We start from the raw sequence: 27,914 nt of genomic DNA on the forward strand, positions 1-27,914 counted from the left end.
ATTTATCACCTGGACGTGGGTTGTTGTGATAGGTAGGCGAGTGTGCGTTTGCGTGTTTGCGTGTTGGTGGGAGTCATTAGTGTGTTGTTGATTTTAAAAGGGGGGTTGTCAGACTTCATACATGTACAAAAGTTACAGACATGGAGACGCTGGCTGGATCGTTTGTGATTGGCTGAGGGGGTGGAGGGGTCTGTGGGGGCTGCGTATGGAGATGGAGAGGGGTCATGGAGTCAGAGCTGATGAATGTGTCCTGCTTCCACAGTGTGGTTTGAATTATAGACAAATTAAGTCCTTTTAAGGCTTCAATATATTATGATTGGTGCTCAAAACAAACAAAAAAAGTTATGTTGCGTGAGCTCAGTTCAGCCAGCAGAAGCAGAAGTTGAGAAATAATCATGCGAGGTGATTCCGCCATAATCAACCTTTATTTCCTTACATTGCGAGAATTATCTTAAATAATGTCAGTGTTTTTAAATTACTGTATGAGAAAATTGAATTTGGTTTATTTTCGATTACTATAATTTCTCAGAGATGAGAAATTGTCTTCAATTCTAAATTTAAAAACTAATTCTAAGAATATTTCAAATTATAAAATTGATTTTATTATGAGATTAAGTTTAAGTAGTCTGAGACTTGTTTTTATTCTTAGACATATGTTACCTTTGAAGTCTGTGAAATTCATTCCTACAATTTAAAAATTAGGACTTTCTGATACTTGCTTTAATTACAATGTTCGTAATTATAATGGAATGATTTTAGCTTCAAGATTTTTCAAGTTAAAATATTTTTTCACTTATATTTGAGTTTTTCCCCTGAACATGTAATTAGATATTTGTTTTTATTTATTTATTTATTTATTTAGTTAGTTAGTTAGTTAGTTATTACGGGTCATTTAAAATATATATATATATATATATATATATATATATATATATATATATATATATGACAACAGTTGTAACCTGAATAAATTATTTTCAGTTTCAGCCATTATTCCCCAGGGAAATTTATTAAATATTAAATTAAGTTAAATATGTTGTCCAAGGAAAATGTAGTTTTGGAAATATTGGCATTGCAATCCAAACATTTAAAGCCAAAATACAGAATACACACTTTTCTGTCTAAGTACTGGGGATTCGTGGCCTTCTTTATTACTCCAAACGTTTTTTTTTGTTTTTTTTTTTTTTTTACCAGTCAAATAATAAATAAATTTACAGTAATAACATCTGAGCCAGTTTAGTCCCAATGTCTACAGCATGCATGTTACGTGATACAGCGCCAAGCGAGACAGTGAAAAATACTCACTGCTGTTTACTCTGCCGATGATGAACGAGTGGTCGCCTCGTCTCTTATTAAGCGTTTGTGTACACACGCACACGAACAGGAGAGGCCTTTTAGATGAATTGAGCCTTCAATGCATTGATATAAACCAGACCACGTTTCTGAAACTATGTATATATAACTACATACATGATTAGATTGATCTCAAACAGAAGTATATGTACAGTCTATTAGTTACTTGTATTTGGAAACAAGAAACAAAGACTTGAAATGTTCATGCTTTTGAGAACCTTTTTTTTGTTTTGTTTTTCCAACTGAGTTTTGCACATATTGCAGCTCGGATTTTTTCTGTCTGAGCCACACGGTGCCACTGTAGACCCTCATTCAATAGTCAGTCATTGGCCATGTGATAAGAAAAATCAACTGACCTGAAAAAGGTGGTACAAATAATGTTTTCAACATTAAAAGATTTTTTTTTTTTTTGTCTTTTTACTTTTTGGTTTATCATGAAATCGAATTGATGTTTCGATCTTATCATCATATGAAGAAAGAGTAATGAGGACCAAAAGATAAAGTTCAAATATGTAAAAAAATAATAATAATAATAAAATAAAAAATAAAAATAAAAGGTTTAAAAACACACAAAACTATTGTTTTTTATTATGACATTTTAATTAAAAAATAATAATGTTTTGTTTCGTTTGAGATGTTTTAGGTAGCGATTTTTTATTTTTATTTTTTTTTTTAAATGAAGTTTGGTGGCAGTATAGGCAACAATGACCAGTAGAGGACGCTACAACATAGCACTTTCTGATGAAATCCTGTCAGGGGATTAGTCCGGACTTGATCCCCTCTTTATAAAAACAAACAATGCAGTCTTGTGTTTAATGGTGGTGTAAACAGAAGCGCTAAATCATCTGACTTGCTCACACTTTAAGTGGATCAATAGGTGTGAAAAAGATCAAACCAGAGAGATTGTCTCACTGAAATTGAACTTCTTTAATCTGCCTTTTGTGTAATCATGCATGTGGAGTTTGGAACTGCATGTATTTCTACACTAGAGAGGTGAGCTGAACATAGACCTCCGCCAAGGCTTAAAAAGCTCTACTTCGGAATTAATTACCGCAATTAAATTATTATTATTTGTTTTAAGTTAAAATTACCCAAAAAGTTCAATAAATTATCGTTGTGTACGTTCTTACGTTCAATGCATACAAAAGCAAAAAAAAAAAAGTTTCTTTAAAAAAAAACAAAAAAAAAACAAAGGCCGGGGATCACAATTAATTAATTAATATATTCTGTATATAAGTTGTATACCTAATTACACACATATATACATATGAGGGCTGTCACTATATTTGAGGAGAATTCCATTGATCAATCGAATAAATAGATACAATTCGCAGGAGGGATTCATGTCAACAAACTTTTTGAAACTGATTAAGTCACTGTTTCACTCATTTTTTTTCTAAAATAAAAGCAGATGTGTCATTTTGATTAAATATAAAAGATAATCCGTCTGTGTTCATCTACAGTAATCAGAGAATAATAAGCATTGAGAGGCTAAAATAAGAGGATTTAGATGATTTTCAGTTAAACAACGGTGCTAAACAATTACTCGATTGTTGATATATAAAATGCCATTTAACACAAGGATGAAAAATTTGTGAACAATGACAGATAACGTGTCAAACTGCCGTATAGCGCAAACTACTGCTGAGGAGGATGGACTCAATGTCAGATTTTGTTTGGCTGAAGTATTTAGTACAGTATGTTGTTACTGTATACATAAGTATATCATTTATGTATGACTATTCATTTTTCTGACGTTTTACTTTTACTCCACAACTAGGTATGAAAACGGCTGTCTGTACCTTCTACTTCTTACTACACTGTTAAAGCGGACTTGTTACTTTTTTCAACCCTTGCGTATGATGAAAAAAATAAAAATAAATATAAAAGATGTAAAACTAGATAGAGCTATAGTCAACTGTGTTTAAGAGCTTGACTGAATGGCTGACATTTTGGGGATTTATGAGGTGAAATGATAGCAGTGATGATGCAACAGATTCGGAGAAGCAAGATGTCCACCCTCCATGTCCTGATTGAGAAAAATTGTTTGATGTTGTCTGCTCCAAGAATGATTTGTAGAGAATGCATTGTGTGGTGTGTCAGTTTAAAAACCAACAGCCTCAGATGTTCAACAATTCTGTCTATTCTGAAGAAACATGAGTTAGTAAGGTTTGGTTTCAGTTACCAATACCTAATTTAGCCATTTTGTGTCAATCAGGTTACAATGTCGACCTGTTGTTATGATGAATATGTGTCCACTGTCCATTGATTTGTTTTCTTCTTTTTCTCAGACTCAGTACAAGTACTATGTAAGTTGTAAGTTGATGAAACTATATTGCTATTTTATGCATAATGAGCTAGCTATTAAGTGGTTGGGGGAGCTAAATGTGAATTTTCTTTCTTTCTTTAATTATTTATTTATATATATATATATATATATATATATATATATATATATATATATATATATATATATATATATATATATATATATATATATATATATATATATATATATATATTTATTTATTTATTTTTGGTGGTGCGGGGGGGCTTGGGTGCTTGCAGTCCAGGCACCAAGCTGGAGACCTACGTCACAACTTCCGCCCTGCTCCCTCCTCCCTCCCCCAGCTCCCTCCCTCCTCCCCCGGCATCGCTGGAGCGACTTTGGCTGCCTGCTTGCTTGCTTGGCTGCCTCGCAAACCAACATGGAGTAGCAGCGCAAGAGATGGGGCTCTAGCGGGGCCACCCCACGGCGAATACGACGCGATTTTTACATTATAATCGCAACAACCTCCGTCGTGTGGAGGACATTTATTTGGGGGAGGTGGAAAGAGGATCAAAAACGACAACCAGCCAGCACCTGAGGGCGAGTCCATATTGTCCAGCAAGGCGGGGGGGAGGGAAGGCTTGCGTCGGACTAACCACTACCTGCTGGCCCGCTGAAAAGTTGGAGGATATCGGGAGGATAGGAGATCGACATTTGCAATCGAAAAGCCGCTGGCTGACGAGAAGAAGGAGAGGGAGGTGACGAGAGAGAATTGGGGGGCTCGCACCACATACAAAAGACTTCCAGGAGGATATTTTGGTGATAAATGTGGATTTGTAGCGGGGATCGACGCGATGACGAGGCCGAAGAAGAACGCATCCACCGCACTACGTGACCTGAGGTGAAGCGAGGAAACATGATAGAAGAAGAAACACACCCCAACGAGTAAGTAGCCATATACAACCCCCCACCCCTCCATTTTACCCCCCTTTGCGCTCTCCCACTGCACCCCCTTTTCGTGCTCAACTTGGTCTCGACTATTTTTTTTTTTAAATACCTTTATGATGATAAAAACACATCAGGATACTGTAACAGTAGTGGGTGCGTGGGCAGCTCGAAAGGGCCACCTTGTGTTTAAGAAAACCGAGGAGGTGGTGGTGGTGGTGGAGGAGGAGGAGGAGGAGAAGCGTGGGTGGATCGGAAACATTTTGTGAACGGATCCCTGGCCAGCAGCCCCCCCCCCCCCGTTTTACAAACACTTTACCCGGCTGAGCGTGCTTGGAACTCTCGCTACTTCAAATCAAACAAAAGCTAGAAAAGGCCACCATGTGGTCCTATCGGCCCGTGTGTTATTTTGTTTTTAGCTCCGTGTGCGTGTGTGGTGCTTCTAACCGAAAGGGGAAGTCTCACAGGATATGAGATATCCGATACGCCTCATCCGCCATGTCTTTCTCAATCGTGCCTCATTTGCATACCCCCATTCATAAAAAGCTCGGTTTGAAAATGAGGCTACATTATGTCACTAAGCCCACATTTAGCAAGTTTGTGTTGGTTAAAATCACGTCAAAATGCATTTAAACGCCTCGTTTCCGTGAGCATCCACGAGGCTTCTCGATCGAGCCAACATGGAGACGTTTGTTATGCTCGTTCGCCATTTTGGCTCTGCGATGTCGATTAGTGTATATGTGTTGGTGGGAACTTTCTATATGGGAGGGGGTGGTGGAGTGGAACAGTGCAAAGGGGCCGAAGGGCATCGGAGGGGGATGTTTGTGCTGCGGTAGCGTGACGCCGGCCTCATTCATAATAGACCTCTACACCTTCCGGAGTTGTCTCCCCATTCATGCCCGCCGGCCGAACTCGGCTCGGCGGGGCAGCAGTGAAAGAGCCACGGCTCTTTGGAAGATGACTTCAGCGTTGCAGTCTTATGCTAAATTATTAGCACAACCAGTCGTTAGTTGTAAACTAAGTGTTTCAGCATTTCTGTATTCAACCGTACATGTATGTAAATTAATTATTTATACAGGATAGGCCTATCTAGACCAAGTGAAGCGTTTTATGGTAACTTAACATGCGCTAGATCTCCAACACTTAGAACAGTTGTATATTTTTTTTAACGATCAATAATGGAATTTGAGATTACGTTAAATACTTCCCATCTATGTTCCTGAGCTACCTTGTGCGTAAATTCAATGCGCGTGTACATGGAAAATGCCAACAGAAACCTTTTTTTGACATTTAAATGTCAAGTTAGACAAAATGTATCCCCCTGAAATGAAACACTGTAATATGTCCTGTACTACCTTTTAATAAAGTTCACATTTGAGACTAAATAAAACGATTCCCTTCTTTCTCTCTCTCTCTCTCTCTATATATATATATATATATATATATATATATATATATATATATATATATATATAAAAGTTAAGTATTTCCATACCGGGCTCTTGTCTCCCTCATGAGCTAGATTGCACACATGTTCAACACTAGCAAATGGAAAATGCTAACAGAAACGTTTTTTATGTCTAGTCTCTATCCCTTGTAACACACATGATGATATGTTGTGTGCGATTTATGAATAACATTTGGGTTTAAACTATCTTGAGATATCTGGTGAGTTTGCGTGACAAATGTTTTTTGTTTGTTTGTTTTTACATTTAAATGTCAAATTGCACATGTACCACTACAATGCTTAAAATATTGTGTTTGTGTAATGAAGTTGAAAGGAAATGTGACTTCTCTTGTGAGCTAATACAATACACACCAATAACTTGTGTAGCTGTGCTATCCATGTTGTGAGTTATCTATGAACTAGCATGCTAGTAACCTTTCATGCTAGTAAACATAGAAAGTACTAATACTAAATGTTGAGTTACACAACACGTCCTTGGGCTATTAACACTAGCTACATACATTTTGTGACTTATTTCTGGCAGTATGGTTGTCAACAAGTTAGCACATCCGCCTCACAGCGGCGGCCTTCCTGCGTAGTTTTGCATGTTCTGTGAGGATTTTTCTACAGGCACATACTGGTTTCCTCCTGCCTTCCAAAATCATGTGTGGTAGGTTAATTGAAAACTCTAAATTGTCCATAGGTGTGAATGTAATGCTATGCTTAGACCAAACACGGAGTGACCGTTTCTAGTGGTTTTTATTCCATAGGATTGTATGGTTATTTGTTCATATGTGCCCTGCGATTGGCTGGCGGCCTGTTCAAGGAGTACTCGATCTGCCTCTCACCCAAAAGTAAGCTAGCGTAGACTCCAGCACACCTGCGACCCTAGTTGAGGATAAGTGGTACAGAACATGAATGGTGTTTTTCTCACATCTGCAGGATCATGCTAGTTAATGTCGTGTACGTGCTAGCAGTATTTTTTTGGTCTTGAACTGCAGACTAAAACAATGTGTGTTCCAATGCATGTAAACACTGTTATATCTCATGCACTACTATATTACAATAGCTATAATAAGGGTGGATTAACAAGTTTCAAAAGCGATAACGGACTGGCACTTGATGCTGATGCTAACATTTCACAGCACTAATGGATTAAAGACAATTAAGAAATAATGCAGAATAAGTTTACCATATCTGTTATTCATGTTTATTATTTGCCTGTAATTATGCCCGTTGACATACATCCGAGGTCAGTTGGCATCCCGTGGAAATGCGACCCCCCACCCCAAACAAAAAAGCACTCATCACGTAGCAGACGCTCGAGTTAGCGGGTCTGCATGTTCACTGCCGACCACAACCGTCTTGCTAAGATTGTTCTGTTCCTCATGTTTATATTTGTCAGCATTTGATATCGAGACTATAATAACCCGTTAGGTGTGGAATTTCATGGCGGGCGACCGGTAATAACTGTCAAGAATAACACACTAAATTTGTGCCAACGGCCTTTGCTAAGTGCACTTGAATTGCCTTGTTTGGTCATTTATTACCTACAACATACCTAAGTTTACTTCCTCAGATGTCGTATTTGAGGAATTTCCTAAAATACAACCAAATTTTTGTCGTTAGAATGTCACATAATGCCCCTCCTAACTTCAATTGTAACGTCTTTCTTTGCATTCCGGTCTGTTGCGTAGCCAATTGGACTAACCTTGTATTGATTCTGCTTAAAGCCTGCCCTCAGGCCACCAGGTAATCTTAACATCACACATTCAAGCTTATTGGCTAATGCTAGCGAGTTAGCAGCATCCTAAAGGCGATCCAATGGCCTGTCTGTTCACAAATGGACCGTTTTCAATCGTCAGATGCTTCAAATTGACTCAACTACATGATTGCTATTTCAGAGACGCAACCTTAAGACATGACACATTGGATCTTATTGTGCCCATCTGCCCACATCTTGACTGTTTTCAGTTGTCAGATGTTTTCAAGCATTTCGAAAAAGTTTCACGAACCTGGTGTTGTCGTTTAAAACAAAACAAAAACAAAAAACTAGGCCTCAATGTACTCTCTACATACAAATTCAAGATTATTGGCAGGTGTTATTAAGTTAAATATGTCCTAATTTTGATCCATGGGCCCACCTGCTCGCATAAACATTGAGGCGAACCATTTTCAGTCATCTGTGAGGCTTGCAAAATGTTTGGGATAAGTTTAACAGCCAGACATTTTAAAAAACAAACAAAAAAACAACGGTTACCTTATAAAAATGTGTTTGGATATTAGTGTATAATATATAATAACCACAGTGAAGCTTTTTGGCTAGCACTAGCCAGTTGACATACCAACCGTTGAAGCAAATGACTGCTTTCAATTAGTGTGTGTGTGGGATAAATAGGACTGATCGGAAATTACAATATTTTAAGATAACTGGATTTTGATATGCAGTCGTATGGCATTTTTGTAGTGATTGCGAACTACCAGGTATGTTATTAAGTCACCAATTTTTACACAGATTTCCCCCAAAAAATGATCACCGTATAGTTTGAATGGTTCAAACACAAAGAAGACATTAGAACAGTGGATTTAAGGATTAAGGATAATTTATAAGGAGAAGTAAGACTGTTAAAAAACAAACAAAAAAAAAACACTTCTGTTGACACCCCGAAAATAATCCATAGTAGACTTGTCTTAGTTTCAACATGCATTGTTGGAGATATGCTATGCATAATTAAAACACCATGTCGGTAGTGTATTCCAATCAATTCTATGAACTTAATAAACCATGGTATCCCCCACCCACACACTAGTATGCGCACACGCACGCGCGCACACACACGCACACAAACACTATCATGTGGAACAGATCCATGGTAACAGTGTTTCCTGTGTTGTACTCCTCACAGCTTTTATATAATAGCATGAGCTGTTTATATCTCGAGAGTAAACAATGGAGCCTGATTGTTTGTCCTTACTCATTAAAAAAAATAAAAATAACAACTAATCTCTGCTCATCAGCTGACGGGATGACCGGGATTGTAATAAAAGCCAAAGTTGGTTTCAACTTCAACACTTAACAGCTCAGCCCTTGATTTGATGTACCGCCAGGGTGGTGATTGATGTGAATAAACGTGGTTAGCTCCGCCACAATGTATACGTATCATGTGGTCTGCAGTTCCAGGCCCCAAATTCCCGCTTTGGAAATTCTCTGCAAGACGAGGCAAATAAAATGTATTTTTTTTTATATAGCGCTTTTCCTGGCAAATATAAAGCAGTCAATTAGCACACACACACACACACACTATCACTCCGGGTTATTTAAGCGCAAATAACTCAGCCGGAAATTACATCAAATATCAGATGGCTGACTGTTATGACCCAAAGCGCTACCACAAGCGAAAACCGCAACATCCGACTGTTTATGTAAACAAGCTTGACAAGTTATCAAACTCAAGGCGAGCGATCTTATGGGATTAGGGGACAGCAGTCTCAACAAAGTGTATTTTCGTCCCTTAAAAAATGGACATGGACCCTTAATAATGCTTAAAAATGTTGTATATAAGGTTATGTTTACGTGTCAACGTCCTCGTAAAAATGTCCTGTTAGCATTTTTAAAGTTTCACATATAGACCATCAGAATTTGAGTTTTAAATACTGTACTCAATACTGTACTTGGTTTGTGACATTCTAGCACATACTGTACCAACACTAACTCATAGCATTCTTTTCACATAGTTCAGCATTTTGATGGAAATGATAACCATATGTTTTTTTTATGTTTGCGTTTTGTGTCTCCAAAAGGCAACACTACAATTCATTTCCATCTAAAAACAATGTTGTTGGACTGAAAGTATTAGCCACTCAAGTATAAGAGGATATGAAGTATTATGGAGAGTTTTGTTTGACCTTGTAAGAGGTTTAGAAGCAATCAGCTTATTTTCCACCTTGATTTCAACGGATCAGACGTAGCGCAGATGTTAAGAACCACCACTTCCTGTTTGCATTATTCGCAACACGCTCAATATGCGTCAGGGGTTTTCAAAATGGGTCTGCAAAATAATTTGCATTCTGCAATCAATTCTTATGTTGTTCAAAAAGTGCACACCTAGAAAAGAAGGCAGCCAATAAACCAATTAGCTTTGGGCCAATTAAAAGCGCTGTGAGGCATTATCACATAAATTTCTACATGAAGTTAATTTAGAACAAAAGCTGAATTGTTACAGGAATAAAGTCTTTTTTTGTTTAGAACAAGGTGTATTTATTTGAAAATAATCCTATTTTTCAAGAACAAATGGCGTTGTTTCTTTGAAGAAAATAGTCTATTTGTTCGAGAATAAATAAAGCCATCTTCTCCAGATTTAAAAGCATACTGGGGAAAAAAAAAGTTGTAGTTTGAAATTCACTTGTTCGTTCTTCTCTGTTAAACTTGACCTTGAAATCATCATATTGTGACTATCAAAGAAAAATGACTTGGTCATAAGGTTGCAAAATATAAAATGACCATATGTATTATGTTCTTAACATTTTTTCCCTCTCAAATTGGAATTAAAATGTTGCCTATTTTCATTAGCCGATTGTTTTTCAAGATCCTTGTTCTACAATTTATGACGGTCACCTCGTGCGGCATCAGTGCAGGCCCCGTCAACTGTAAACGCATCCGACTGAATGAGCGGCTGAGCGACCTCTCTGCTTAGACCCGTGAGCGAGTGTTCCATATAAGTGCGTCCGATTGGCAGGAAGCCGATCACGATGTCCCCCCGGGAGGCATCAGTGTCAATAGTTAGGAATGAACTCGCTTTACCTCGCTCTTTTTTCCGTTTGCAGTGGGAATAAGGCAGCTTTTCATTCCATTTCTTTAAAGTGTGTCACTTTTCGATGTAGCCGCGGTGCCTCGCAATATATACTTGATGAGTAAACACAGATTCTTTAGTCATCATTTTTAGACTGTCATGATATGGTGTCATTTTTTATTTTATTTTTTGTGTAGAATTGATATTGTAGCACATGAAACATATTAGATAAGGTGTTCGAGCCACTCGCTTATCTGGAAACAATTACAGTGCTGCTCAGTGACTGGCAATGGGATGTCATAGTTTGCAATATACTTTGGGCTGTACATCAATCGTGTGAAGTACATAATTCACAAATGAAAACTTTAATAGTATTGACCGTGCAGTAAAAACACAGTACTGCAAATGTTCTCTTTGTCAAGGGTTGCATGCAGGTCGGTAACACAAATAAAAATGTTAAATATTAGCATTATCGTAGATGGAAAATATTTTAAAAATTAAAAAAAATTGGATCAGTGATGCGTCCGATCACGATTCACAAATTTGTTCAAGTGTATTTTTTTTTTTTTTTTAATGTTTACACAATCTTTCCCGTTAAATGGGCTTTGTTTGGGTGTTTTTGGAGGGTATTTGTGGACTTCGCGGTTTCGCCCATACACTGTCAAGTGTGGTCTTTTATTTATATATATATATATATATATATATATATATATATATATATATATATATATATATATATATATTAGGGGTGTGAATTTCCTAGTACCTGACGATTCGATTCGTATCACGATTCACAGGTCACGATTCGATTCGATACCGATTAATCCCGATACGAATGGTCACGATTCGATACCGATTAATCCCGATACGAATTTATAAGTCGATTGTTGCGATTTTTTTCCATTCAAATTTAGAAAATACTATCAGTAAATTTGTACATGTACACTGTAAGATTTGTATGAATATATTTATCTAAAACTTGAGGCTTATAACCGTGAGCCACTGTACACAAACAGTTTGCAATCTGTTTCACATTTGAACAGCATTAAAATAAAAATATTAAGGCTTAATGTGCCGTTCATATAACATTCTTCCATGCTCAAGGTGTGAATCCTAAAAAAAAAAAAAAAAAAAAAAAAAAAAAAAAAAAAAACGATTCTGCCGATTATTGAATCGATTCGAGAATCGCGCGATGTAGTATCGCGATATATCGTCGAATCGATTTTTTTTAACACCCCTAATATATATATATATAGTAAACCATGTTTTCATGATTCCCACCTTACAATATGATTTGGCTGTACATTTATAATGGTGAGGAGACTGGGTGCAACATCTCCATCAGGCGTGATTATTTTTAAAATTAAGTTTGAATCATGTTTGAATTATCCTTTTTTTTTTCCTTTTCTTTTTTTACATGGGCTTAGTTACTTTTGGAGATGCGCCATTTCAGTCTGAAGTGTGATCTCTTATTTTATTTTTATTGTAAATTAATCATCATTGCCAATGGCAGGACAGCTTTTTCATGTTGAGGAAAAAAAAATGTAGGTATTGGTATGGTATCGGTATCGGCCGATACTGCAAAGCTGGCTATCGGTATCGGTATCTGGGGCCAAAAAACAGCATCGGAACAACACTACCTTTAAATGGACTGGATGTAACTCTGGGAAAGCCAAATATAGTGCACTCTATTCAAAATTCCAATATTGGAATTTAAATATCAAATATCATATCAAGACAGACAAGCACGTGGCTCGTTGGTTGAGATTTGAGCCTGGCAACAGCGTGAAACAATGCCAGCGCATCAACCAAGAAATATCACCGCTACTTCCTGCTGGCGTGGACTCTTAAGTGTGTGCTCCAAGCGGCGTAGGCTTTGTGCACATGCTTGCTTGGGTTGATTACATCAAGGAGTGGCCCTTGTCAGCTCTATTCAGAGGGAGGAAGTGTCGCCGCCTTTATCACACAGGACAAGCCTTTTTTTTTTATTATCACAATTGGTCATGCATGAGTTGGATGCCACACGTGACGACGACCTGACAACCTGTTAGGCTACTCGCATTGCTGCACACAAATCACATTCTCCTGATGCATATACAAAGATTAACAGCAAAGTTGCGCAAGTCATATTTGAACACTTTTGAAAAGTAAGAGGAAACACCATTTTTAGCAAACATGTTTTTTTTTTTTTGTTTGTTTGTTTTTCTTTCTGTCAATTGGTGCATAACAGTAGAGCTAGTATTTGCCTGAGTCCCACATGCCCATTCACACAGCCTATGCCAGCTGCTCAAACGAACTGGCCAAAGAAAGTAGTGGCAATCGTGCATCATGGTGTGGGGGCAATAGATCGTTAAATGGCGCAAGCTCAACATGCTGATCGACCTTCAACCTAACGGCAGGGAGGCTGATTAAATAAGATTATTTGATTCATGAATTGCCTTTACTCTTAACAGCGCGGCTGCCAATGAGTCACACGTATTCCACCTTTGTTATGCAAAATCATTTGACAACAAAAACAAACAGGAAGCTGGAAAACATGCTTGAAGGCCCACAGAATATTGTGTTCTATTGCTATAAAAACATGGAACCTACCAAAATAAAGATTAGTTTCTTCTTTCATCAGGGAAAAAAAATATACTTTTATATCGGCTTCCGTTTTGCAACAATTAGCATTAGATTATAGCTAAGTTTCATCATTATTCACAAATCTGTTGAAAACTGTGGGGAAAACAGCTTGTCGCAACATGGCCCTGGTTTGATGTCTTATACTCTGCTGCCACCTGCTAGCCGTTTTTGCAAGAACTACCATTGCTTCAACCATTCACTTCAGTTCAGAGGCTGCATCAAAAGCCTTCTGTATGCTCTAGCATAAAGAACTTAAAAGTATAAATAAATAAATAAACTTTAGGCATTTCCCTGTCAGTGATCACTACAGCGAGTCACTCCCATCATTTGTTTGGCACAGCTTTTACAACGCAACCCATTCAAGAATGCATAACCTGCTTCATCAAAATAGCAGCACTAGCGATGTTGAGCTAGCATTAGCACTGTCAGCAAGTCAACTTTAGCCCTGGATGCTATGTTGTTAGCACGATTTATTTGTAATGTATTATTACTATAACAATAAATTGTATCATTTTGAACTTTATTAATAAAAAGAGGTGATAATCTTAACTTTAAAGCAGAAACATTAATTCCACGTCACTTCTGAATACTTTCAGGTGCCTGGTAGTTCCTTTGCTCTTTTTCTGTTTTCTAGTCTTATGCCCAGTTGTCTGGGAGGAGGCAGATATTCTGCCATAAATTAGCAAAGCTCCTGAACCCCAACAGGTCAATGGGAAGCTGTGGGGGTGTGCCTGTGACTGCATGACAAATGATTGATACCTGGTCAGTTACACCTTCTTTCTGGGATTGATTGTTTATCTTCTGGTGCAGTGGTTTCTTCAAAACCTAATTGGAGGTGTGTGTGATGGGGCCAAAGAAAGCTGGTTTTAGGGTTGTTGTTTTTTTTCATGAATCATATTACTATCATGTGGACAGTTAGCACATGGAAAAAAAGTGACTTTCGAAAATTGCAAATTCCCTTTTAGTTTTTTTTTTTACACTTAGAAGAAGCATGTGATGCATGGTTGTAATTTTGCGATTAAAGAATGCTACATTTTGTTTTTAACTTTTATCATGTCCTTATATTCTCACTTTGAGTTGAGAATGTTAAAATGTTACTTAGAATTTTGCCTGTACAGTTACTAAAGGTTTAATGATTGCAACAATATCATTCCAGGAATGAATTAGTTCTACTTTGAAAGCTGACCTTAAAGTTTACATAAGTTGTAAAATTTGACATTGAACAAGGTCGAGAAACAGCGCAAAGAGCTCGACACATTTGTCTGGAATGAATTAGGTTCCCAGCCCCGCAAAAGTTTGCGTGTGTCCATGTATGTTTGTCTCCATGTTTGTCCAGAACATGCGGTGGCCGCCTCTGCCGCCATGTGCATCAAAGTAGTGCTTGTGGCGCTTCCCTGTGTGTTCCCACCACAGATTACAGGGCCTGTCATCAGACAGGGGCCTCTAAACACGGGTCACAAGACTAGACCGAAATGTGACATTTTCACATCACCGACAGCGCTGATAGCCACTATTGTGTATCTTGGAGCATGTGTGCTTATAGAGAGGTCTGGATTTTTTGCTGTTTTTGCTGCATGTGGGTGGCCTGTGTGGGGGCCAACCTGTCGCACATATGTTTAAAGTCTACCAAAAGTTGGCGGCGTCCAGCTTCACCTGAAACAGCTCATGACGTCGATCAAAACTGAGCAGTATTTGGAGCGGCAAAGTTTCAGAATGTCGAGCAACAGGTAGCATTGTGACTGCTTGCTATTGGGCCCTTTTAGGCAATCGCAAGGCAAAAAAAAAAAAAAAAAAAAGTACTTTCCGGAAGCAAATATTTTATGCTCGAAGAGGCTTCTGCTTGAGTGAGCATTCAAAAATTGACCGGTAAGCGCACCGGCCACTATTGCTCTCCTTTCCCACACGAAATGGCATTACAGGATAAAAGTATTTTCAGTATGTTGTAAAAAATGCGTTTTTAGGCTAACCTTACCAAGCTATTTATACGACCTGTCGTTATGACTGAAGACAGTCTCAGTTAAGGTTTTAGGAGACGAGGGAATGCTACTGTATATGTCAATGGACGAGAATGGAAATACAGATGTGTGTGTGGGCGAGCGAGCGAGGGATGAAGAGGGGAAGGGAGGTGCAGAAGAGAGAAGTGTTGTTATATAATTAGCTTACAGACAGTGCAGCGGATTTGACGTATCTATGCACGCACACACAGAGCACAGGTGGTGAAACCGGTAGAGCGGCTCCCTCCCACCCACGCACATTCATAAAAGTGACTGAATGACAGGCTGGCTGACGGCATGACGACAGATAAACAGTGGAGCGCCGTTCCACCCACCGCTTTGCATGTTCATTTTTAAAATACACACACGCACACACACCCGCACACCCATGCACCCCCACACGCACACACACAAAGACTCCTTCCTGTTGTTGTCAGATCAGTGCACCGTGCTCATTGTGTCCCCATGGAGGGTGGCGACTGTCATGTTGGAACATGACGACTCCTTTGTTTTGTACTCGTGAACTGTAGACTAAACTGTCGCAGGTTCTTTCGTCTGTGTGTCAAACAACTGCTGACTTTTTTATTTTTTTGCCATTTTGACTGGAATCTCCTAAATGGGTTCTGTGATGCTGGTTGACTTCCATTTTGTTCAACTTAGAAAATGATAGAATACCAAATAACCGTATAGGAAATATTTTTTAAGTCACAATTTACAAGCCTAGCTGTTATCCAAGTAGAAAGAGTACTATACGAGTAGAGTATGGGGCGTGTTCTGATATCTGTACAATTGAGCAATTTTTGCACTGACCAGCCCACTGCTTACAATACAAAGCTAACACAACACACGTTAGCTGATTTTATAGTTCACTCACTATACATTGCTGTATTGCACAGCTCTAGTTCTGCTTTTTTTTTCTTTAAACATTCCCCCCTTTGGCAAAATTAAAGACTTGCAAGTATTCCAATTAGCTCTGGTAGCATCTTTCATGAAGTATAGCCAAACTTCAATGTTTCTGCCTTGATGGACGCCATGTTGGAAAAGTTCAGAAGCAAAATGCTCTTCCGTGTGCCATCAGCAGAGGTGGATAACGTTGCGTCACAATTACTTTGTTACACATAAATAATATGTGGAATAAATTGAACTAGTTGCCGAAGTACTTTTGATGCAACAAGTTTTACTTGAGTACAATGAGAAGAAATGGGTTTTACTCCATTATGTTGAGCTGCATTCTGTCTGCTACTTTTATTTGTATATATGTTATTGCTTGCGCAATCAGTAGAGATAATTTCCAGGTTGTTTTTTTTTGTTTTTTGTTTTTTTTGTCATTTCACTTTTCATTAGTCGTCATGAAGTTCATTCATGGGGGTTGTCATGTGACAATGATAATAGAACTACAACTATAAAGATAAAAAATAAATAAATAAATCGATTCCGGCCATTAAAGGAAAACAAAATAGTGTCTGTATTTAAGGTAATTAAAAATGGTTACCGTTTGTGTGTGTGCGTGTGCGTACAACACCTCCCACGTCGTTAGAGCCAGGACGCGGCAAAGTCGTGACTGCAGACGCCCTCAAACATTCTGCCAATGTGTGGAAAGCAAACTTGAGGCCGGGAAAAGATGATACAGTAAACTACTGTGTATCGCGGGCATACGTTTTAGACCTACCTGCGATAGGTGAAAAGCCATTATACGAAACTATACAAAACACTTTTTTATTATTATTAGTTTTACCCCTTCCAGCTTTAAACCCATTTAAGCTACTTAAAAAAAACAAGAAATTTTTTTTTATTATTTAGTGCCTCACACAGGTTTTCCAAATAAGAGGTGAAGCGTGCTTGCTTTAAGCCAGTGGATGTCAACCTTTTTTTGATCGACCCTGGAAGAAAGAATCAAATGTTGCAATAGCTGATCAATCGGGCCAAGAGTCTAACTGTTGTTCTTCTTGTCATGTTGCAGTGACAGCTACATCGTGCGTGTGAAAGCGGTGGTGATGACGCGGGACGACTCGAGTGGAGGCTGGTTGGCCCAGGATGGGGGCGCCCTCAGTAGGGTGGGAGTGTGCCGCCTGCGGCCGCCTGAGCTCCCCCATTTGCCACCCTCGGGCGGCTCCCAGTTCCTCATCCGGGGCGAGAGGCTACGGGACAAACAGGTGATGGATTTTTCTTTATTTAGTCAATTATTTTTTTTAAAACATCTATCAAAGGTTGCCAAGCAATGGGAAATTTCAATTTAATTTTCCAGATAGTTTCAATACAAACACACACGAGTGCGTGTTAATCTTGACATGGACACCTGCGATTTATAGACAAATGTAGCCTATATAATTATGTACATTTGTTGTTCATTTTTAGATTATTGATTGTATCTTATATTTAGGTGTGCTCATCAGCCCGGAAATAACGATGCAAAACCTAATTTAAAGCCATCTTTCACTTTAGGAAATTCCTGGTCTACTTCCATTACCTGTAATTCCTATCAAAAGTTGTCATCATTGAAAATTCCTGCAACCCTACCCCCCTGACTGGCGTCCGTTTGATCGGCAGGTGATCATGGACTGCCCATTGAGGAAGGACTTGGTGTACACCATCGCCACGCCCACCTTTCACCACTGGAAGGTGGAGGACCGGAGGTGTGGCCTGTCCTTCCAGAGTCCAGCCGACGCCAGGGCTTTCGACAGGGGGGTGCGGAAAGCTATTGAGGACCTGGCGGAAGGTACGCAGCCCCTGGCCCTTTACCACTAACACATGCTAATAACATTTATTTCATCTGGCGTAAAAATATGTGGTTATGCTGCAGAAATAGGCATGCTCAGTTACTGCCATACTTGTTTTTCAGTTGATCGTTTTAGATGTTTGACTGAGAAGTGTTTACGACTGCATTACGATAGGTTAGTGTATTAGTGTATGCACACCCACAGTGAAACCAAACTAGAGCTTGAGCATAGACAATTACATAAAGTGTAAATATGCTATATGAGAGGTGTATTGAACAACCCTCTCAGTTGTCTTCTGACATTTTGGCTAACCAGATACTTTGTGGGAACTTTTTGGGAAAGGCCCTTTTTTGTTCCCAGTGCACAGAAAGCCTTCCCAGGAGAGTTGTGGAGCTTTGTTGCGGATGATTCATCCTAATGGAGAAATTACAATTTGAGTAAATTGAGTTACAAGCTCGTTCATGGAACACATTTAACTCGTAAATAGAGGTTTCCCATTACTTCTGATGTCAAATTCAACTTGTCAAAATGATAAATCAAATCAAATGATAATCAAATGTAGAGGCTATTGTGTATTTGTAATAATATGTTGAGGTGATCACATTTTATTCTCAGTCAGAACTGTCCTCTGAGGGAGTGTTGTTTTTTTTTCCCTGTCTTCCCCCCATAGGTTCCACAACCTCCTCCACAGCACTCCAGAATGAAGGCGAACTGGGGGACGACGACGTCTTCACCGTAAGGGTGTTTTCTTTTCGTTTAACTCAGGAAACACTAGAGCAGTTTGCAGTTTAAAAAAAAAAAAAAAAGTTTGAGCGCTTGAGAGGGTCCCTCCCCCCACCTCCCTGAAACCCGACACTGAGAGCAGCAGGCAGGGTCAGAAGGTTACTTCCTGTATCCTACCCCAACCCTCCCTCCACCCTCTCCGGCAGCTTAAAAAGAGAGCAGCAGCTAGCAAACGAGCGGCTCGCAGCTGTTTCCCAGCTTAGTGCGGGGCGGCTGATTTACGAGAGGAAGTGCCTCGTGGGTTCATCTTTTGGACTCGGGCTGTCTGCGACAGCCAAGACTAATAGGTGCTCTGCTGGGAGTGTACCGCCACCGCAGAGATGCACACAAACACCCAAAGAGGTTTCTACAGAGCTGTCACGGGATTCCACAACACTTGGATTTGAGAGATCTAGGGATGGTCATTCAAAGAAAATCCCTCTTTAACTATTGTACTGAACCTTTAAAGCGGACATACAATCCTTCTCTAACTTGTAAGTTTAATTGGTTCTGTGATCAAGCACTCATATCAAAACTATTTCCATAAGAAATTAAGTGTCAATCCATTCCATCCCCCAAAACACTTTTTAAATAAAGAATAGAATAAATAGCACTGTATTGGGAAATATAAATAAAATATAATAAAAATCGCTCGCCTTTTTCCCCCACTTCACTCAAGTAGCAACGTATCTGAAGCTTGCTCGTAACTCCAATTTTGGCCCACAACATAGCAATAAAGACAAAAATCCATTAACCGACAGCTCGACATACAGAACTTGACTCTCAGAAAAAAAAAAAGTAGTCCTGTTTTCCTTTCTATCAGTGAAATGTATTACTATTTACCTAAAGGATGAGATAACTTGCCATCCTCCAATATTGACTACCTTGTTTAAGCTGCCAAGTAGTCGAGTCTTAACTGTTTCTACCCTCTGTCAGTTGCTGCCAAGTGCTGAATGTGTGAAACGGACAGAACACAAAATAGCCTCACTGAGAAAAACAAATTAATCCTCAGTTCAGATTCTAAACAACAACAATATTCTTAATAATGGATTTCTATCATGGTAGTTCTGAAGGAAAACTTCCCCAAATAGTTCCTGGATAGTGCTTCTTAAGAATTCCCTCACAGCTCATGTGATGGCCTTCCTTCCTTCCATCTGTTTGTCATTGCAATGACTAATAAATGGGTAATAAAATTATATTCTCGCATGATTCCGACATTTTATCCCAACAAAATACAGCTTTGTTTGAAACATGGTTTTGTACTCCATTACTGCATCTGTTAGTTGTTTGTTTGTATCATCCATGGTCCAAACTGTCTATGGGTCAAGCACTTCTCCCTCCGTTTCATGGCCGGGTGGCAACACAAAAATGTAGGCGCTGATTGGCTCAATTGCGCTTCCTCAACTCTTACATTGAATTGTGAGAACTGAATGTGATAATATATTGTCGTTTAATTTTCAGTGAGGATCAAATATAGTTTCAGATTAATTAAATTACATTTCATATTATCAATAATAATAAGTCAGTTTCAAGTTCATTGGGCTTCAATTTCAAACTCTTAATATTACATTTGAAAATACTATTCAGTTTCAATTAATAAATGAAATGATGCTAATTTAACAACACAAATTCAAATGGAATGATTCTAAATTCATGTTTTTCATGCAATCATATTTAGCAATGATGTGTTAAAAAAAAAAAAAAAAAAAAGTTCCCTAAACATCAGACAAGCTAAGAATGCTACGCTAGGATTTTGTGCAGATTCTAAAGTGACGATAAACCTTCAAAGAACTACTACTTTAACACAAATGGAGCAGCAACGCATACCATCAAAGAATATAATGCTGACATTTATTCTCTCTGCTTTGTGGGAAAATGACTATTACTGGAGCTCAGTAAGTGACCATCTCTGCCTGTTCTTGCTCTGAAGTGCCGCATTTCTTCCAGTAGGCCTGATGCTGCCTGGCATGTTGCATCACAATGTGGTACAAAGGTGCGCAAATTTCAAAATTGGAAAAGCATATGGGAAAAACAGTAACAGTCGTTTGCATGTCCGAAATGTTCAAGAGGTAAATGTTTGCAAGTAGGGGAGGAGTGCCTAAGTACTCTTAAAAACCCATAAAAAGTGATGCTGTAATAATTTGAGACTATAGTGTAGTTGCAAGCGATGAATTGCGATAAATCGGGGGAACGCTGTAATGTGATATTTTCAATTTTGTTCGCCTATCTGCTGTTCCTTTTAGCCTCTGTTAATGACCGTTCCCAAAGTTAGTGGCGTGGCGGCAGGGCTCGCAAAGCGTATAGTCGTGGACGGCGCAAAATGCGGCAGCAGATTTATATTCATCAGGGAAGGGGGTGTTGTTGGGGGGCGGGGGGCATACTTCCCAAAATGATTCCTTGTCGTCGTCCTCCTCCCCTTCAGAACGTCTCCTCTGTCTCTATTTTGGCTCGTTCATAACAGGGGGAGTGGATGCAACAGAGGGGGTTTGAAGTCAATTCTGGGTTCGTCCCAGGAGGTCAACGCAAAAGCCTGGAAACTAACTCGGAAGTATCCAGAACTGGAAATTGGAGAAAAGACGTCCAGAAGAAAATCTCAAACTTGCTCGCAGAGTGAGCAGCCCGATCCTGTTTTGAATTAGTCGCAGCCTCGCAGGCCAGAGTACAGGCGGTATGTTTTGTTATTTTTGGCTGGCTGCTCCGCGAGGGCTTTGTAAGAAAGCAAAGAAGGGGGCGGGGGGAGGGTCTGGAATTCTCAGCGTGGCAGTGTCCATGTGGGGAGCGCTGCTCAGGAACGCATCCAGGATATAACGGGTATAGCTTCATGCACACACGCACACACATATCTGGGTCATATAAATCTGGCAAATAATTCATAGAGTTCAGGCCAGATGGACGGGATCAAAGCGCTTGAGGTGAACAGTTTGTCCATGTGATCATGCTTAGGAATAACTTCCGAGGGCTGAAAATGACACCATGGCTAAAACAGATGTGTAATGCGAGAAACATTGTTTTAAAGATAGTCGCTTTTATCGGATACTTGCTAATGAGCCATGCTAGTACAGTGGTACATTGAAATACTTTTTTATTTTTATTTATTTTATTTTTTATTTTATTTTTTCCCTCTCTCTCGCTCTCTCTCTCTTTTTGTTTTTTAGTTTTTTTTTTGTGCTTGTTTTTGCATCAACTTTGTTCATTTGAGATGCAAGCACTTTATGGTCACCGAACTGAACTCACCTCACAACAAGCAGCAACAACACTTCAAAAAAGAGCTGCCACTTGCAGCTGAAGGTAACTGTCAAACTAAACATACAGAGAATTAACATGCTTTTAAAATCAACCACACTTTGCCTTCTGCTAGCTTAATGCTAACTCATAATGCAAAATGCTATGGATAGGCTAACTGATAGCGTGGATAGTCACAAATGTATTAAGAGGGTTTTGCCTATGGGTGGGTTTATTACACTTCTAAACTGATCAATTTTAGCCAGCAAAATTTTACAGGGTTTTGCTTTGCTGTTGAGCATGATAGCCCACGTGTTTTCTGGACAAGATTCCAGAAAAATTCAAGCTGAACCTGGGAAAATATGGCCTGCGTTCATGTGTTTACCAAAGCTGGTGCCAAAATCTGAGACCCCCAAAATCCAACACTGACTGATACGTTGTTTCCCGTCACAAAATGTCCCGTACGGATCTCATCCCCAAATACGTGCCCGTCAGCTGGGACATGGCGAGGCCCACTACACGCCTGCGACTGCCGAGGCTGACCTCTGGTGTGCCTGTCTGAAATCGATCTGCCCGCGTGCTGCGTGGCCAGACGTGTGAGGTGTCTGGCCAAGATTTGACTTGGAGCAGAGCCCTGACTGTCATTTGGCAGAAAGGCTGTCAGGATGCGGGTGACGTGAACAAGCAAAGTGGATCGAACATGCGAACCCACCAACACTGAAGACTCAAGACTGTTAGAATCGTGTTTTTCAAAAAATGTTCTTTTTGATTGACTGGAGGCTGCAGGATGGCTTTCTCAGCAGGCTTCCATAGGGAATTCCCTTCCAGAGCAACTATCATGAGAACAATCCTCCAGAGAGCTGCGGGGAATGTCAGCTAGGGCTAATCCCAGCCAAAGCCTTTTGTCAACTAAATGAGCTTTTGGCCTTTTTAAAGAGATTTGACCCCAAATCGGATGTCCTGCTAATAGATGGACTAACCATTGTTGACAGAGGTGTTTAACTCATTCACTGCCAGCAATTTTCAAAGCAGCCTATCCCATAATATTGCCAGCCATTTTAGTGCATGATGACTGATCTTTGAGCATCCACAGAATATTGTGTACTTTGGCAATAGAAGCACCGAACATACCAAAAGAAGAGTAGAGTATTATAGTACTGTATAACTTTTTCTGTTCTTTAGTGATCAGCAGCATGGGTTGATTTCACCAAAAACACACGTTTCTGACCAAAATGTGGAGAAATTAGCTTTTTTTGTGAAAAGAAACGAGTCAAGCAAAACACTGACTTCGACACTAATATACTTTTGCTTTTGTGACACCTCAAACTAGAAAGAATAAAAGACTGAGGAAGGTCTTACCGTAGTTAAATGATACCGATTTAGATTTGTGAATGAACTGGGATACGATCATCATCTTCGTTACTTCTTTCAGTATACTTTTTGTGACAATTTTTCTTTGGTGACATGCCTTGAGATCTTGGCACAATAAAGGTTTGGAAAAGTTGTACGAATACACTACAAGCTCAAAGTCAGAAAGTGAGCAGCACTGCATGAGTTTTGACTACCCTGACCGATGACGGATGAATAAGCATTAATTAACCATGCTCCAGCTCACCCGGGACCCAAGTGTAGACAAGCGCAATTAAAAATTGATGTCTCCTTTAAGGGACTATTCCAAAACTTTGATTCCATCTCCATGGTCACCACATCCATATGTGTTGTGCATCCGTCCCTAAAGCCTTTAAGGACTACCTGCTTGGTTTGACGGTTCCGTTTTTAGGCAGATGCGTTGAAAAGTTTGCCCCCGTTTCCAAATGAGGAAGTTAAGGACTGAAAAACAAAGCTGTCCTTTTCCTGTTTTTGACCAATCAGAGTGGAGCCTTCCTGTTTTTGTTTGTCAAATCGCGACGTCCTCCTCCCGGCGACCAACTTATTTTTTTATTTTTTTTGCATCCAATAACATCGCTGCTCTCAGACGCATCCTGTGTTTGTTTGTCCTCCTCCTCCCTTCCCCAGAACGCCACCGACAGCTCATCCAACTCCTCCTCCCAGAAGCTGGAGAGTTGCCTGCCGCCGCTCGAGTCCTCACCTCTTCCGCAGAGGCACAGGTGCATGCTGGGATATCGCCACAACCTCCATGATTCATACCGGCTCTCGGACCACTACCTGCTGGACCAGGTTAGAATTTTGTTCCATCCCTGACAGGACAAACTAAAGAGCTTTTGTGTTAGATTGACAACCTGTCAACGACCCAATTTTGGGTCCTGATTGAACTACCGGTGATGACTGATCTTTGAGCATCCACAGAATCATTGTCTTAAACTATTCTCTCTTGCCACAGCCTTTGTCCAGACTTCCCCATGTCACCTTTCAGGAGGATGAAGAGATTGTGCGCATCAACCCGCGCGAGCGCATCTGGGAGAGGGCGGGCGACCGTGTCAGTGATCGCCTCCACGCGCGCCCGTCAGACCGCTCCTGGCTCACGGGCTACGAGGACTACCGCCATGCCACCATGCGCGACAAGTTCATCCAGATGGAAGACACCGAATCCTACGTCCACTTCGCCAAGACCGAGGCACAGAAACACGACTACACATACCCGCTGGCGCCCGCCCTGGCGCCCTCAGACTCGGACCCAGCTCTTGGACCTTTTGCTGTTAAGGGCCACCACGGCGGGTCCTATCGTCAGGGCTTTTCCGTGGTCTCCACCCAGCCTAGGTCCTTCCTGCCCAGCTCCTCCCTGTCCACCAACGGGGGCAAGGGCCGCAAGGAGGACGGTCTGGAGAGGGCCCACTGCGAGCACTGCGGTGAGGCCTTCTTTTTGGCGGAGAACAGGCGAGGCCAGTGCCAGGACGCTCCAGACCCCGTACAGGGTTGCGTCCGGAGGGTCAGCTGCATGTGGCTGGCGGACACGATGCTCTACCACTGCATGTCCGACCCGGAAGGGGACTACTCGGATCCGTGCTCCTGCGATGGGGGCGAGGGCAGCCGGCTGGGCACGCGCTGGCTGGCCCTGCTGGGGTTGTCTCTGGTGGCGCCCTGCCTGTGCCTGTACCCGCCGCTGAATGCGTGCCACCGGGCAGGCCTAGCATGCGGTTGTTGCGGGGGCCGACATAAGGCCCTCAGCTGAGAAAACAGATTGGGGGGGGGGACGACCCAACGCAAGCACAGAGAAGGACAGGGGAGAAGCGCTGCGGTTTCGCTTGATTGCCTGAAAATTCCTGGAACTGAAATAAGCCAAAAAGTGGAGAAGAAACTGGTGCATTTTCTAAGGGGCCTGGGAAGATAAGCTCCCCCTAAAGGCAGACACTTGTCTCGTCTCTCCATGCTCCATTTCCGGGCAAGAGACAGCACTCTTTTTCTTTTTCAGGGGGCCTTTTATTTTCTGTTTTTGTTTTATAGCTGAACATATATGTATCACATATGCAGGTACTTTATACTTTGTACACCAACTTTGGCATCAGAGAACTTGAATTACAGTGTTCCCCCGTGAATGCGAGGGCCGATCCTTGCTGCAAAAAATATGCCGTCCAAAGTAATTGACGCACCTCCACAAAGCTTTATAATCGTCTATAGATGCCACAAGATGGCGATAAAGCACTACTTGTCTATTAGACAGGGCTATGGCTTGACTACATGAAGCTCCTCCCCTCACTTCAACATACTGTAGTTCCTTGGCACCAAAGCAATACTTTTATATGAAACATGGCTTTGGCCTGAGCACAAAAACAGTGAATGTGAGTTCTGCAGCAGATAACAGATGATAGGTTCCAAAAACTAAATCAACAAATATGCGGGGGAATACTGTACTCTTGTCTTTATTTACGTTCCTATTCCGGCATCCCTGTTCAGATCGAGACACTACACCTCAAACATTCATGCCCACATCCTACCAATCTCCTACCAATCAAAATATCCCAAAGATTTTATTTATTTTCTCATTGTACTGATCCACCAGCATAAAAAAAAAAGAAGACATTTTGGTTTTGTGGTTCACTTGTGGTGCCTCTAGTCACACTCGCCAATTACCGGTATTATTATTATTATTATTATTATTATTATTATTATTATTACAAAAGGTGCCTCAGATATAAATCACCAAAATCTGGAAACCTTGCCATTCTCGTGAATTCAGCGTCAGAATTTTTTGTAGGTTTTTTTTTTGGCTGCCACTTGCCTTAATCCGGAGCGAAGATTTCCGTACCATTGCATAATTTGTAATGTGCAGTGACAAACTTGGCTGAAACTTTTTTTTTTTTTTTTATGTTTAAAAATAACTGATCTGCGACGTACAATCGGCTTAGGCCACTGGTTACATTAGAGGAGCACCATCTCAAAACCACAAATCCCAACAAACTGAATATACTGAAGATACTGTACATTTGTGTCAACTTGCGTAGGTGGGTGGCAAAATACTGACACATTTATGACAAGTGTTAGCATTGCTGTCTTTGTGCTTTAAAAATTATATTGTGTAATTGTTGTCATCTTTAAAAAAAATAAGTTTCCTTTGTTATAATCATGCAAAAAGCAATACTAGCGCTGTGCCATAAGTGATGTGGATTTCAACTGTCAAATTTAGCCTATCATGAAGTATACGCAACAATTATGCGCTAATCAATACATCGGAAGAAAATCAGCTGTGATACATTGCGATAGCTACTTATGTGACAAAGTGAAGCTATAGAAGCACATGCAAACATCCATCCATCCATCATCCGAACCGCTTATCCTCACAAGGGTCGAAAAATGTAATTATTTGATTAAGGATATTTTCCGAATATCCTCTGATGTCAATTTAAAAAAACTCATTTGGTGCAAGAAAATCATTACATACACAACATCAATATTTGTTATCTGTCCGAACGAATACGTGATGTTAGTGTATCTATCTATGCAGTACTGATGTCTGACATTGGTACATCAACTCTATCAATTCCTGATATTGGTCTATCGATACTGAACTTATTGGATGGCGCATTGATACAGTACTGAATACTGATATTGGTGTATGGATACATTACTGAAAAACGATGTTGGTATACAGAACTGATAACTGATGCTTACATCTATACTGAATTGATATCTAATGTTGGTGTATCTTTACTGTACCGATAGCAGATAATGGTCTATAAATTCTGAACTGATGTGATATCGGTATATCTACCAATATCAGCATATTGATACTACATTTGATGTCTGATGTTGGCATCCTATCCATACAGTACTGTATTGATGTTGCAATTTTTTGTCCCACCCCTAGCTGCAAATAGTTTGGCAAAAAATACTTCACAAAAACATATTACAAAAAAATAAAAAGGCATTCACAGTCTAGCTTTTTTTTTGTTTGTTTGTTTGTTTGTTTTTTTATTTTATTTTCGACTCACTTAAAATCTCGGAAGCTCCCAACCCGATTGTGGTGCCAAGGAAATGTCACTTACTGTAGTTGAAGTCCAGAATGGCTGAGGATGTCCTTTTTCCTTGAGTCCGTCTCACAGTTCGTCCTGTGTTTTTGCGTCCATGGTGGGTTTTTTTTTTTTTAAATGTCCTGACGCTGCATCTGAGGGGATAAAAGAAGAAAAAAACATCCCGTTTGTTGTCACGCATCAGGGAGAGAGACAATCAGAATAGGAAAGTATGTTTGTTGTTTTGTTTTTTTCTCTCCGTCCACTCTATTGTGTGTCCTTTCAGAGCCAACTTACAAGTGCCTGAACACATCGTCTCTTCTGTCTCGTATTAAAGTTGAGAAGTTATTGTAAAAAAATAAATAAATGACTCCCTGTATTTGAA

General features: G+C 40.0%; 2 protein-coding genes across 2 annotated transcripts in view; one reads left to right on the forward strand and one right to left on the reverse strand.

Moving 5' to 3' along the window:
• meis1b (Meis homeobox 1 b) overlaps positions 1 to 27,914 on the reverse strand; it is a 201,667-nt gene that overhangs the window by 170,712 nt on the left and 3,041 nt on the right. The window contains exon 4 of the mRNA XM_077494845.1: positions 27,566 to 27,684. The gene's annotated coding sequence lies outside the window, so the exon portion shown is untranslated. The remainder of the gene's footprint in view (positions 1 to 27,565; positions 27,685 to 27,914) is intronic.
• Positions 4,007 to 27,914, forward strand: spred2b (sprouty related EVH1 domain containing 2b). The gene is made up of 6 exons (XM_077494839.1): positions 4,007 to 4,567; positions 17,384 to 17,576; positions 17,971 to 18,139; positions 18,811 to 18,875; positions 24,141 to 24,302; positions 24,466 to 27,914. Exons 1-6 carry the CDS (start codon positions 4,539 to 4,541, stop codon positions 25,252 to 25,254), a joined length of 1,407 nt encoding a protein of 468 aa, XP_077350965.1. The 5' UTR covers positions 4,007 to 4,538; the 3' UTR covers positions 25,255 to 27,914.

This window comes from Festucalex cinctus, chromosome 14 (genome assembly GCF_051991245.1).
Source record: "Festucalex cinctus isolate MCC-2025b chromosome 14, RoL_Fcin_1.0, whole genome shotgun sequence".
NCBI lineage: Eukaryota > Metazoa > Chordata > Actinopteri > Syngnathiformes > Syngnathidae > Festucalex > Festucalex cinctus.

What these genes read in the sequence shown, in the direction of transcription:
- spred2b (XM_077494839.1), top strand. Translation starts at nt 4,539, where the DNA reads ATGATAGAAGAAGAAACACACCCCAACGA. An exon ending in GAAGAAACACACCCCAACGA is followed by an intron (nt 4,568 to 17,383) that starts GTAAGTAGCCAT and finishes GTCATGTTGCAG; the next exon opens with TGACAGCTACATCGTGCGTG. An exon ending in ACCACTACCTGCTGGACCAG is followed by an intron (nt 24,303 to 24,465) that starts GTTAGAATTTTG and finishes CTCTTGCCACAG; the next exon opens with CCTTTGTCCAGACTTCCCCA.